The following is a 15,005-nucleotide window of genomic DNA, read 5'->3' as shown; positions in this document are numbered from 1 at the left end:
TTCATATTACTAACTTGAACTGGATTTGATTCAGACTCCCATCCCAGAGGGATTTTTTTTATTAATAATTTATTTTGAATATTTGATATTTTATTTTTTTGGACAGTTTTTAACTGGATTATTTTATTTTATTTTATTTTTGTTGGTTAACCCGTATAGGCCTGGGTGAAACTGAAATCATTGAAATGACCATAACTCATCCAATTTGCATACTTCTTTTTTTTAATTGGACTTGTTAGAATTTCTATTTTTCGAAAATATGCCGGAAAACACAAAAGTTTTCTGGTGGGTCAACTGGGTAAAAAATGGCGATTTTGGGGTCCCGCAAAAATTTTAAACAGCAATCTTTGAAAAAATACAATTTTTCAAGTTATGATCGTTGTTCTACCAGACAGTGCTGACCATGCATTCTGGACCACCGGAGATCTTCCGGATTGGGCGGGTAGGTCTCCAACTCCGGGGAAACCGGTCATCCATGAACCCTAGGACCACTTTTGGACCGATCTGGCCACTTTGGGACCGGTTCCCGGTACTCCGGCAAATTATGAGCATATTATGGACCCAGTCATTTGGGTGTCAAAGTTCATCATTTTCGAATGGTAGGTCATCCATGAACCCCACTTTACGATCTGGCTACTTTGGGACCGGTTCCTGGTTCTCCGGTGAAACCAGGGATATAGCAAATAACGGGATTATTTCAGAACAATTCTGGACCCAGCAATTTGGGTGTCAAAGTTCATAATTTTCAAAATCTAGCTCATCCAGGAACCCCAAAATCATTTTTGACCGATCTGGCCACTTTGGGACCGGTTCTTGAAACTTTTATGCAATTCGAAATATAACTAATGACGCGTTTATTTTATATTAATTTTCGACAAGGCGATATAGGTGCCTAAGTTCATTATTTTTAAAATCAAGCTCATTGATGATCCCCACAATCATTTTTTACCAATCTGGTCCCTTTTTCAAAGCAATTTTTGATCAGGCAATTTGGGTGTAAAAATTCATAATATATAATTTCACATCTACATTGGCTAGTTACTTTTTTCTGAAAGAGCCCCGGAACCGATTCAATAGTTGCCAGATCTGTTCAAAACAAGTTATTGTGATCATGGATGAGCCTGTTCCTGAAAATTATGAACTTTGACAACCATCTTGCCTATGCCTAGTCAAAAATCGTTCTGAAATAATCCCATATTTTCAATATTCCAAGTTTCATCGTAGTTTCCAGAATCGGCCCCTAAGTGACCAGATCGGTAAAAAATATTTGTGGGGATCATAAATAAGCCTGATCTTTAAAATGATGATCATTGATATCCATATTGCCTTGTCCCAAAATGTTCTGAAATAATCCCGTAATTTTTCATATTTCGGATTGCACCGGAGTTACTAAAACCAATCACCAAGTGACCAGATCGATCTAAAAGTAATTTTGGAGTTTTTGGATGCCCGACATTTTGAAAATGATGAACTTTGACACCCAAATTGCTGGGTGCAAAAATTGTTCTGAAATAATTCCGTAATTTGTCATATTCCAGGTTTGGATTAACGGAATCGGTCCTAAAGTGGCCAGATCGGTACAAAGTGGTTTTAGGGTTCATGGATGAGCTAGATTTTGCAAATGATAAACTTTGACACCCACATTGCTGAATCCAAAATTGTTCTGAAATAACCCCGTAATTTGCCATATTCCGGGTTTCACCGGAGTACCAGGAACCGGTTCCAGAGTGGCCAGATTGTGCCAAAAGAGGTTTTGGGGTTCATGGATGTCCTATCTTTTGAAAATGATGAACTTTGGCCCCCAAATGGCTGGGTCCATAATAATCACATAATTTGCCATATTCCGGGTTTCACCGAAGTTCCGGGAACAGGTTCCAATGTGGTCAGATCGGTCCAAAAGAGGTTTTGGGGTTCATGGATGTCCTATCTTTTAAAATTGATGAACTTTGACTCCCAAATGGCTGGGTCCATAATAATCACATGATTTGCCATATTCCGGGTTTCACCGGAGTACTAGGAACCGGTTCCAAAGTGGTCAGATCGGTCCAAAAGAGGTTTTGGGGTTCATGGATGTCCTATCTTTTGAAATTGATGAACTTTGACTCCCAAATGGCTGGGTCCATAATAATCACATAATTTGCCATATTCCGGGTTTCACCGAAGTTCCGGGAACAGGTTCCAATGTGGTCAGATCGGTCCAAAAGAGGTTTTGGGGTTCATGGATGTCCTATCTTTTAAAATTGATGAACTTTGACTCCCAAATGGCTGGGTCCATAATAATCACATGATTTGCCATATTCCGGGTTTCACCGAAGTTCCGGGAACAGGTTCCAATGTGGTCAGATCGGTCCAAAAGAGGTTTTGGGGTTCATGGATGTCCTATCTTTTGAAATTGATGAACTTTGACTCCCAAATGGCTGGGTCCATAATAATCACATAATTTGCCATATTCCTGGTTTCACCGAAGTTCCGGGAACAGGTTCCAATGTGGTCAGATCGGCCCAAAAGAGGTTTTGGGGTTCATGGATGTCCTATCTTTTAAAATTGATGAACTTTGACTCCCAAATGGCTGGGTCCATAATAATCACATGATTTGCCATATTCCGGGTTTCACCGGAGTACTAGGAACCGGTTCCAAAGTGGTCAGATCGGTCCAAAAGAGGTTTTGGGGTTCATGGATGTCCTATCTTTTGAAATTGATGAACTTTGACTCCCAAATGGCTGGGTCCATAATAATCACATAATTTGCCATATTCCGGGTTTCACCGAAGTTCCGGGAACAGGTTCCAATGTGGTCAGATCGGTCCAAAAGAGGTTTTGGGGTTCATGGATGTCCTATCTTTTAAAATTGATGAACTTTGACTCCCAAATGGCTGGGTCCATAATAATCACATGATTTGCCATATTCCGGGTTTCACCGGAGTACTAGGAACCGGTTCCAAAGTGGTCAGATCGGTCCAAAAGAGGTTTTGGGGTTCATGGATGTCCTATCTTTTGAAATTGATGAACTTTGACTCCCAAATGGCTGGGTCCATAATAATCACATAATTTGCCATATTCCTGGTTTCACCGAAGTTCCGGGAACAGGTTCCAATGTGGTCAGATCGGCCCAAAAGAGGTTTTGGGGTTCATGGATGTCCTATCTTTTAAAATTGATGAACTTTGACTCCCAAATGGCTGGGTCCATAATAATCACATGATTTGCCATATTCCGGGTTTCACCGGAGTACTAGGAACCGGTTCCAAAGTGGTCTTGGGGTTCATGGATGTCCTATCTTTTAAAATTGATGAACTTTGACTCCCAAATGGCTGGGTCCATAATAATCACATGATTTGCCATATTCCGGGTTTCACCGGAGTACTAGGAACCGGTTCCAAAGTGGTCAGATCGGTCCAAAAGAGGTTTTGGGGTTCATGGATGTCCTATCTTTTGAAATTGATGAACTTTGACTCCCAAATGGCTGGGTCCATAATAATCACATGATTTGCCATATTCCGGGTTTCACCGGAGTACCGGGAACCGGTTCCAAAGTGGTCAGATCGGTCCAAAAGAGGTTTTGGGGTTCATGGATGTCCTATCTTTTGAAATTGATGAACTTTGACTCCCAAATGGCTGGGTCCATAATAATCACATAATTTGCCATATTCCTGGTTTCACCGAAGTTCCGGGAACAGGTTCCAAAGTGGTCAGATCGGTCCAAAAGAGGTTTTGGGGTTCATGGATGTCCTATCTTTTGAAATTGATGAACTTTGACTCCCAAATGGCTGGATCCATAATAATCACATAATTTGCCATATTCCGGGTTTCACCGGAGTACCGGGAACCGGTTCCAAAGTGGTCAGATCGGTCCAAAAGAGGTTTTGGGGTTCATGGATGTCCTATCTTTTGAAAATGATGAACTTTGACTCCCAAATGGCTGGGTCCATAATAATCACATGATTTGCCATATTCCGGGTTTCACCGGAGTACCGGGAACCGGTTCCAAAGTGGTCAGATCGGTCCAAAAGAGGTTTTGGGGTTCATGGATGTCCTATCTTTTGAAATTGATGAACTTTGACTCCCAAATGGCTGGATCCATAATAATCACATAATTTGCCATATTCCGGGTTTCACCGGAGTACCGGGAACTGGTTCCAAAGTGGCCAGAACGGTCCAAAAAAGGTTTTGGGGTTCATGGATGACCAACCTTTTGAAAATAATTACAAGCTTGCTCCCATGCTTTTTCATCCAAAGCGCTTAGAAATCATAACCATTTGTTTGGCTGGCCACACCACAGTCGCAAAACATTTTAAAAAAATATACTATACAGTATACTACATCATAATCTATCAAAAGAAACAAAAACGAAAAAAAAAATATTTATTAATTTATCACCAAACTTCTCCCACCGCGCAACATCAGTAAAGTCACGCATGGCTTGAACAACAACACTCCTGCTGACCAGCGAGGTGCGCTGCCGGCGGGCGGCTGTGAACGCGCGTTGGAGGCAGGCCATGAGATGCGCGCACACACAAACAAACAAACACCAAAAATGATGCAAATTTTCAAAAGTTTGCATTTGTCTAAGAGAGTTTCTCAAAACCTATTCATCCTAGAGATTTGGTCCCAAAGAACAAAATGTAGAGGATGAGTTGCTCGAATTTCGTATGTCGTAAAAAAGGTACATTTTCTAACAACTATTAGGAGATATTTTGAGTCAAAGTTGTCGAAGAGAGTTTCCCGGCATTACAAAAAAATTTCAAAAACTTTTTTAGTGCAAAATGTTCAGCAAAGAGTACTTGAATTTTGCATGTAATAAGATTTGAGAAAAAACCTTACCATGTTCGAAAATCCCCCACATTTACTTGCACCTTAAGGGGTTACATTCATGTGAAACGGCAAAAATTTCAGGGGTTGGTTTGAGCACACACTCAAAATGCCAGTTTTTTTATTTTTGTAATTTTTTAAAATGAAAATTTAAAATCGGGCTTCGACTTGCACATGGAATTTGTCTTGCGAGTCTTCACCTCAAATTTCAGTAAATTTGGTTCACCCAATTTCTAGATATCGTGGCACCCGTAAATCAACTCGATGTTTTGAGAAAAACGCTCAGGAAATTTGACAAATCGCTTTGCGCAGTCAAAATTTTGAGCTGTGAGCTTTGAAGTTTGAAGTGTGAAGATGGAAGTTGGAAGTTGGAAGTTGGAAGTTGGAAGTTGGAAGTTGGAAGTTGGATGTTGGAAGTTGGAAGTTGAAGTTGGAAGTTGGAAGTTGGAAGTTGGAAGTTGGAAGTTGGAAGTTGGAAGTTGGAAGTTGGAAGTTGGAAGTAGGAAGTCGGAAGTAGTTGGAAGTTGAAAGTTGAAAGTTGAAAGTTGTAGTTTTTTTTAGTTTTTAGTTTTTAGTTTTTAGTTTTTAGTTTTTAGTTTTTAGTTTTTAGTTTTTAGTTTTTAGTTTTTAGTTTTTAGTTTTTAGTTTTTCGTTTTTAGTTTTTAGTTTTTAGTTTTTAGTTTTTAGTTTTAGTTTTTAGTTTTTAGTTTTTAGTTTTTAGTTTTTAGTTTTTAGTTTTTAGTTTTTAGTTTTTAGTTTTTAGTTTTTAGTTTTTAGTTTTTAGTTTTTAGTTTTTAGTTTTTAGTTTTTAGTTTTTAGTTTTTATTTTTTAGTTTTTAGTTTTTAGTTTTTAGTTTTTAGTTTTTTGTTTTTAGTTTTTAGTTTTTAGTTTTTAGTTTTTAGTTTTTAGTTTTTAGTTTTTAGTTTTTAGTTTTTAGTTTTTAGTTTTTAGTTTTTAGTTTTTAGTTTTTAGTTTTTAGTTTTTAGTTTTTAGTTTTTAGTTTTTAGTTTTTAGTTTTTAGTTTTTAGTTTTTAGTTTTTAGTTTTTTTTAGTTTTTAGTTTTTAGTTTTTAGTTTTTAGTTTTTAGTTTTTAGTTTTTAGTTTTTAGTTTTTAGTTTTTAGTTTTTAGTTTTTAGTTTTTAGTTTTAGTTTTTAGTTTTTAGTTTTTAGTTTTTAGTTTTTAGTTTTTAGTTTTTAGTTTTTAGTTTTTAGTTTTTAGTTTTTAGTTTTTAGTTTTTAGTTTTTAGTTTTTAGTTTTTAGTTTTTAGTTTTTAGTTTTTAGTTTTTAGTTTTTAGTTTTTAGTTTTTAGTTTTTAGTTTTTAGTTTTTAGTTTTTAGTTTTTAGTTTTTAGTTTTTAGTTTTTAGTTTTTAGTTTTTAGTTTTTAGTTTTTAGTTTTAGTTTTTAGTTTTTAGTTTTTAGTTTTTAGTTTTTAGTTTTTAGTTTTTAGTTTTTAGTTTTTAGTTTTTAGTTTTTAGTTTTTAGTTTTTAGTTTTTAGTTTTTAGTTTTTAGTTTTTAGTTTTTAGTTTTTAGTTTTTAGTTTTTAGTTTTTAGTTTTTAGTTTTTAGTTTTTAGTTTTTAGTTTTTAGTTTTTAGTTTTTAGTTTTTAGTTTTTAGTTTTTAGTTTTTAGTTTTTAGTTTTTAGTTTTTAGTTTTTAGTTTTTAGTTTTTAGTTTTTAGTTTTTAGTTTTTAGTTTTTAGTTTTTAGTTTTTAGTTTTTAGTTTTTAGTTTTTAGTTTTTAGTTTTTAGTTTTTAGTTTTTAGTTTTTAGTTTTTTAGTTTTTAGTTTTTAGTTTTTAGTTTTTAGTTTTTAGTTTTTAGTTTTAGTTTTTAGTTTTTAGTTTTTAGTTTTTAGTTTTTAGTTTTTAGTTTTTAGTTTTTAGTTTTTAGTTTTTAGTTTTTAGTTTTTAGTTTTTAGTTTTTAGTTTTTAGTTTTTAGTTTTTAGTTTTTAGTTTTTAGTTTTTAGTTTTTAGTTTTTAGTTTTTAGTTTTTAGTTTTTAGTTTTTAGTTTTTAGTTTTTAGTTTTTAGTTTTTAGTTTTTAGTTTTTAGTTTTTAGTTTTTAGTTTTTAGTTTTTAGTTTTTAGTTTTTAGTTTTTAGTTTTTAGTTTTTAGTTTTTAGTTTTTAGTTTTTAGTTTTTAGTTTTTAGTTTTTAGTTTTTAGTTTTTAGTTTTTAGTTTTTAGTTTTTAGTTTTTAGTTTTTAGTTTTTAGTTTTTAGTTTTTAGTTTTTAGTTTTTAGTTTTTAGTTTTTAGTTTTTAGTTTTTAGTTTTTAGTTTTTAGTTTTTAGTTTTTAGTTTTTAGTTTTTAGTTTTTAGTTTTTAGTTTTCAGTTTTTAGTTTTAAGATTTTGCATGTGCGACGAACAACCGATATTCACTTGTTTCTTTTTGCAACATAACAAAACTTTATGGTCACAAAAACATGATCGGTTGGTTCGCATTCGCATTCGCATTCGCATTCGCATTCGCATGGAGATGGTGATCTTAGCGGGTTGCAGACTGGATTTCTTCATGTACATGTGATGATTGTCCAGCCCAGGTTGCTTAGAAAATGATTAAAGGGAATTAAAACCAATTCTACCCGAACAGGACAGGCAGCACCATGAAAGCCATCCATTGCCGGCCGCTCCCATCTCCACCATTCACCGGGAGAGGAAAAAGGATTCGGAGCACGGGAAATGTTGATGCTTGACTTACTTAGAAAAAGGTAGCGAAACCGCAGGCTCTTTTTCCCAACCCTATTGTGGAACTTGACCAAATTGACCGTTGGACCAAATTTGATCGAATTTAAACAACAGGGCTGCGTAAGTGTCGCGGGGAGTTGGTAGTTGTGATAGGTAAAGGTCTGGGATTCGCCCTAAGCAAGCGATACGACCATTGAGATGTGAGTGAGATTAACGGATAAACTATTATTCTCAAGGCAAGCAATCGGATGCTGCTGTTGAGACATTTCCCGTTCAGTGAATGTGCGGAATTAATATTTTAACGATTGAAGGTTTATTCTAAAGCAACTAAATGTTGCTGTCGAATCAGTTTCTATTTAGTTTGTTGTTAGTATTTTTAAATGTTTAATCCCGACGCGAATAATAGTTTATGATCCAATATTAGACAGCCGGCTGTGGAAATAAAGGATCTTATAAATAAATCAATTCTGTTGACAAAGTCATAACGACAACTGCAAATCCCGTTCAAGATGACTAAAGAAAGTATAAAAAAAAAATCGAAATTGCGAAACCTACAGAATCTAATCTGTACACGATTCTTGAATAGAACATGATAAATTTAAAGAAAATTTAGACTGATAATCCAACAGGAGATATTGCTATAAACGCGCGATTCATGTTTATCCTGATTCATATTGAAGAATTCTGCCGGTGCAGGAAAACAGCATATTTTGTATTTGTATCACGCAAGTAATCACACACACACACACACACACACACACACACACACACACACACCATGCATTAACACGGAACAAACTCACCGGAGTCATCCTTCATTGGCCGATTTATCAAATCCACAAAAGCAGCTGCATATTTTTTCTTCCTTTGCACAGATGTCCAAACAAATGATTCGTACTCGAAAAACGCACGCGAAAAGTTTCTTTTGCATTAAATTTCTTATTTTGTTCACTTTTTCTCATTGCTAGCTTGTACAAACATAACAGTTAGAATGTACAGATATTCAAAAACACTAGCTGGCATCCCTGACCTAAAAGCTCTCCTGTAACGCACGACGACCCTTTTGACGTTTCTCGCCGAGGAACAGCAGAAAACGAAATCGCACAAAAGCTCCCCGCTGCCTCCCGAATGAAAACAAAAACAAACTAAACCGCGTTGGACCGGTCACGCAAAATTCGATTTTTTCCTTCAATAAACCACGATATTTGTTTTAAAACCACTCTATTCCACTACTATACGTAGTTATAAAAGTTTTAGAACACAATTAAGCTACAATAAGGCACAATTATCACGTCAAATAACAGAAAACAACGGAGCGCGAGCAAAAGTGAACTTCCACACAAAAAGCTTTCCAAGCTCCCCAAAAACATGATCGGTTGGTTAGCTACAAAATACAGCGTTGTTTACTCTTTCCCAGTACACATTATAATAAAACTGCTGCCAACATAATTCAATTACTATCCCAAAACACAAGCTTCAGAATCCCTCCCACAATAAACCGCATACTCCATTATTCACCAATTTGGCTTCTGTTATTTTTCCACCTGAAAAACCACGCAAAATTTGCAACAAAACATCAACAGTCGAGCAACGAACAAAAATAAAACCAAAAACCCGTACCTGGTACGCGTCCGGGATGTTGACGGGTTCGCCGCTCTCGGCCACGTGGCCAGCGATGCCGGTGCCCCACGCCACCTTGACCTCGTCCTGCTGCTCCATCTCCTCCAGCGTGCTGCTCGAGCACACGTCAAACAATTTAGACACTAAACATCTGTGGAGCAAGAGAAAGAAGGAAAAATAATTTAGTCCAAAGATGAAACGACCGCCCACGTGGAGGAAAATAATGCATGAAAGACATTCACGGACGAGAAGAGCACCTTTTTGGCCTCTTGATGAGAGACAGGTGAATTTTTTATTCAATTTTCCCTTTGAAGCATCGCTATTAGAGTAAATTGAACTATATTATGGTAAAAAACCACGCGTCTCCACCAAAAGCTTAACTGAACCTTAATTTTAAAGGAGACGCATGGTACCTTATCAAAAATTTAAAATATTAGAAATATTGTAAATCCAATACCAACATAGGAACATCACCCCTACTTTTGTTTCCACGGAACTCCCCGTCCAAATTAGTGCCAACATTGCCTTGAATGACCACCACCACCACCACCAAGACGGTACCGGTAAGTGAAACTTTGGTTCGTAACTTTTTGATGAGCGCCAAATTCGTTGATTCCACGCGGTGAAGCAGCAAGGAAAACACTTTTAGTAGAGTTTGTTTCGGGTTTCTTTTCGGACTTGGGTAGGGCAAATGGGAGGGCGATCGTTGAGATCGTGATCATGGATGATTTGGTTAGCACCTTGAGGTAATTTGGCGAGAAAAGGTTAGCAAGTTTGGGGAAGTTTTTGGTTAAGCTAATTTATGTGAGAAATTTGATTCAATGAGTTGATTTAACTTTGGAATATTTGAATCGCTTGATTTGGTTTTGCTTGTGCTGCGAAATTGTCCAGTTATTTTTCTGATTATTTAATGATTACATATCATAATTTGCTACAACTTGTAATAATTTGAAGCCTTTTCTACTGTATTTCAAGAGCCTGAAACAACTTTGAGATTTGATGATTAAAACATGTGGAAAATTGAACAAAAAATCTAGTATAACAGTTTTCATTTTGCCATAAATGTGGCAAACAAAAAAAAATTTAGACAAAAAAAGTGACAAAATTCGAATGGACAAAACGTCGAAACGGTCGAATGTGAAAAAATTCAATAAATAAAAACAAATTCCCTTAAATTTTTTAGTTTTTGTAATAATGTTTTTAATAATGTTTTTAATAATGTTTTTTTCACGTTTTTACAGTCATTTTTTAAATTTTTTGCATGTTTTTCACATTTTCTGCTATAGAATGGCACCATCATCATTTAAATTGCAAAAAAATGCGTAGAGGCATAGTCTGGGACACTACAAAAATTACTGCATACTTCTGTTTACTGAAAATATAAGAAATGTTAGAAAAAAACACAGCCAAATTTGAAACAAGTCAAACTTCCAACCCTAAAATTTTCTAAAAATTTAAGAGTTCTTCTTGCCAATGCTTTTTAAAGATCAAAAATTGGTCGAAAAATGGATTTTTGGCGATTTTTTAGATCGAAGCCCGTCTAAAGGCGGGGTTAGGTTGTAGAGGGTTAATTTTGGAAGGATATATTTTATCTCTTTTATGATGTAATTTTACCTCAATTTAGACACCAAAAAAGTGATAAAATTGCACATTTTTTCTACAGTGGACTCTCTCGTTGTCAATATTGAAGGGACCGTCGAGAGAGGGAGTTATCAAATTATAGATCGGGAAATCAAAGCAATCTTCTTGAAGGGACTGAAAATTTTATTGACAGCTGGAGCAATATTGATATCCAGAAGATCGACAGCCAGAGAGTCCACTGTATTATAAAAGTGTTGTGCCCAGAGCCGTACCTTGGGTCCACGGCGCCCTTGGCGAAGTATCAATTTGGTGCCTCTCCCAAATATACAAGCATTTTGATAAATTGATATTGCGCATTTTGCACTTTACTAGAGTCTTGCGCAATTATTTTCATCACAGTATTTTTTCATCACAGTGATTTTTCCTCACAGTGATGACGAAAATATCCGTTGCTATGGCAGGCTGTTTATTTATTTATTTTTGGAAGTTCAGAAACTAATGATTCTTCCAGACCAGAGAAAGTGTTTCGAACCGGCTCAGTGATTCAAGGGGCAACGGCTTGTTCCGGATGTGGAATCGTTGTCTTCGGTGCCGGGATGCAGCGGTGTGGCACCGGCATCTTGGCTTACGGTGGATCTTTTCTTTTTGCCGGACGAGTGGTGGACAACCAACGGGCGTTGCTGGCTAGGTTGTGAACAGGCGTCGTCACAACTTGTTAGATCGGTACCCCCAACATCTGCTGATCCGGTGCTGCTAAGAGGGGTCCCTTCACCCGAGCATGGGTAAATAACAAGGGAAATGCGTAATAATACCTTTCTCTGGTATCAATACCAAATTTTGGTATTCCTGGACCCTTTAAAATTTGTCTTGAGGATTATGCAAGAGCAAAATGTGGTATCATACCAATTTAAGGTATTGTTTTGATATTGAAAAATTGCAGAATTTGTCAATGGTCGAACACCACATATTGGTATTATTTTGGTATTAAGTGTTTTATCAAATTCTTCTGAAACTATGGGAAAATTTTGACCAATTTTGACAAAATAATTAATTTTGCACTAAAATTATGTCTCAAAGCGAATGCTTTCATTGAAAACCGGAAATTTCGAACTTGATTTTAAAAATTTTTGATATACCCCCTACAGAAATTACTTGAAATTGTGGAAAATTTTCTAAGTCAGGATGGCACATTTTGGTATTATTTTGGTATTGAAAGGTTTGATCAATTTTCTCTGAAACTTTGGGATTTTTATTTACCAATTTGGACAAGATAATAAATTTTGCGCTAAAATAACTTGAAAAAAAACCAAATACTTTGAAAAATGAGTCAATCGAAAGATTATTGAATTTTGGTGAATTTCAATCCAGTTTTATTTTAATAACACTTATTTTTCAATCTTGTTATTTTTCAGAATCTTCAAGAACTTCATGCACAGGCCGTTCATCAATGACAAATGCATTCGGTGTGGTGAAGAATATCACTAAGAACAACATGGAATCATCAGGTGAGTAGATTTGGCTGTTGCGTATGGATCATTTCCGTTTTTTCACTAACTGCAACTGCTGCACTAAAAATGGTATGAAAATACCAAATTTTGGTATTACTTGTGCAAATATCAGCGACCAAAATGTGATCTTAGTTGCCCAGTAATAGATGGTAAAATACCATCAAATCATACCAAAATCATGTATGTGCAAGACCACAGAAATACCAAAATCTGATTTTCAAGGGCGCGGGAATACCCTAAAAATAAAACCGTGGTAATACCATGTTCAGGTATTCGAGCAATGTTCAAAAATCCAGAAGACCTCAACTTGGTATTGAAATGGTTTTATGTTGTGGTATTATTTTACCTTTGGAATATCATGGTTTGGTATTGTTGTGCCCTTCCACATACTAGACTTTGGTATGATTTCATGGTATTTTACCATCTATTACTGGGCAACCAATGGCACATTTTGGTCGCTGTTATTTGCCCAAGTAATACCAAAATTTGGTATTCCCGTGTTATTTACCCCTGCTCGGGCATGGCGCTTCAGGCCAGTAGTTATGGTCCTCTACGCTCCTTATATGAGGAGGCGACAGACGGCGGCGGTGGGAAGCAACTGCCCGGGATTCACGCTACCCATGCAGATCAATCTGAGATGGACGGATGCTTGGAAATTCGCTGTTGGAGAGGGCGATTTGTCACCATTCGCTACCCTGGAGCTTGTCCGATCTGTCAATGCCATTCAGGGCATGCAATCTTTTCTAATAAATAAAGTCGTTCAAAAAACAAACTGTGTTTACTGAAAAAAGGCTACTTTCGTCTACAACGTGTTGGTTTTCAGCCAGAACTCTGTTGAATTTACAGCCAATTCATGGCCTCGGGCCGTGAGAATAATGGTACCGTTTACGGACTCAGTGAACACAGCTCGAGATGGCCGATGAAATTATGCCCTCGATCTCATTAGGAAAAAATAATCCGTCAAAACAATTCAAAAATATTCGCTACGAGAATCGATCCAGGAACCTTTAACAGACCATCTCAATGACTTAACTGCCTCGACCATCACAGCTTGATGACTAGATTGTGGTCAGTAGTCAATGAATTGCACTTGTTTCGTTTTGATGGTGTGATGGAAAATCGGTTTGCCAACTGTGATGAAAATTATCCCGCAGCCAATGCTGTTAATCGATGAATCAACGTCATCGATGTCGATGATCGTTGATTTAAACGTAATCGTAATCGCAGCCATCGTTGATTCAATCGTCAACGTCAACGAAGTCGTTGATTTAAACGGCGTTGATCAACGCGTTGATTATCGATAATCAACGAGTTGATCAACGGCGTTCTTTCATAGTTTTCTAGAGTTTTATGAGGAAAGAACGATTCTTTCATAAATGTATTAATTGGGAAACATTCTCAAATAGATGTGAAATGGTTGTTCGGGGATCCGGGTGTACCAAGAGGACCGAAGTGACCGGATTTTAAACGTAATTTAAGCTCTAGCTAATTGCTGGTCACTTTCATCTCCACTTTGGTTTCCAAGTCCAACCAGGATTTTTCTTATATAAATGACACCGAGGACGGACTATTGTGAACCGAGATATGGTCGGATTAACACCGGAATTCAGTAAGAGTCTCGCGTGGCTAAATAAAGACAGAATTTGTTTTTCTATGATACAATACTGAATTGACCACATGACCCATGTTCCAGAACCCAAATTGAGATCGGCCAAGATGTCAAACTTCATGACAGACCGGAGTAGCCTACTGTTGGTGATCAATGAGTTTCGATCGAACCCCAATAGATAAATCTTCCGTGTGGTGCCGAAAACCGATCGCAGTAGGTCATAAATAATTTGTTTACTCTTTGAATACTAGCAGGGAGCTATTCCGGTCTGTCACGAAGTTTGACATCTTGGCCAATCTTTATCTGGGTTCTGTATCATTGAAAAACAAATTCTGTCGATACTTAGCCACGCGAGACTCTTACTGAACCCGCCGGAACAATAATTCCGAAGAAAATCCGACCATATCTCGGTTCCCAATTGTCCGTCTTCGGTGTCATTTACATAAGAAAATCCTGGTTGGACTTGGGAACCAAAGTGGAGATGGAAGTGACCAGCAATTAGCTAGGGCTTAAATTACGTTTAAAATCCGGTCACTTCGGTCCTCTTGGTACACACGGATCCCCGAACAACCATGCCACATCAATTTGAGAATGTTTCCCAATCAAAACATTTATGAAAAAATCGTTCTTTCCTCATAAAACTCTAGAAAACTATAAAAGAACGCCGTTGATCAACGCGTTGATTATCGATAATCAACGCGTTGATCAACGCCGTTTAAATCAACGACTCCGTTGACGTTGACGATTAAATTAACGATGGCTGCGATTACGATTACGTTTAAATCAACGATCATCGACATCGATGATATAAACGCCGTTGATTTCAACGATTAACAGCATTGCCCGCAGCACTCTACTGAGGTGCAAAGTGCGCAAAGTTGACAGTTCTCAGTCCTGCAATGCAGTGTGATGAAAAAATCGAGGCCAAGTACGATTGACACAAAACTCTAGGAATTGCTGAAAGGCGCAATATTAATTTTCAATGATTGCTTCAACTATTTTTTGATGTTCATGTCCCTCGACTTTGACCAAAAAATATGAAAAAATATAAAGATAAGACATTTTTATTCATTTTGAGTGATTTGCCCATACGATATTTGAGAATATATTTCATATTTTTTTTTTAATTGTGTTTTGCAATGATTTCTATTTTCATCAGTATTTATTTGTTTATTTTTAATTCGTAAAATCAAAT

The 15,005-nt window shown here is 36.4% G+C and overlaps 1 protein-coding gene across 9 annotated transcripts in view; it reads right to left on the bottom strand.

Moving 5' to 3' along the window:
- LOC120425148 (dual 3',5'-cyclic-AMP and -GMP phosphodiesterase 11-like) overlaps positions 1–15,005 on the bottom strand; it is a 271,336-nt gene that overhangs the window by 26,869 nt on the left and 229,462 nt on the right. For all 9 annotated transcript variants that reach the window (XM_052707524.1, XM_052707525.1, XM_052707523.1 and 6 more), the window contains one exon: positions 9,113–9,263. In XM_052707524.1, the coding sequence (XP_052563484.1) occupies positions 9,113–9,263 (151 nt within the window). The remainder of the gene's footprint in view (positions 1–9,112; positions 9,264–15,005) is intronic.

The sequence above is a fragment of the Culex pipiens genome, chromosome 2, assembly GCF_016801865.2.
Source record: "Culex pipiens pallens isolate TS chromosome 2, TS_CPP_V2, whole genome shotgun sequence".
Taxonomy (NCBI): domain Eukaryota; kingdom Metazoa; phylum Arthropoda; class Insecta; order Diptera; family Culicidae; genus Culex; species Culex pipiens.
This window is presented reverse-complemented; position numbering and strand designations above follow the sequence as displayed.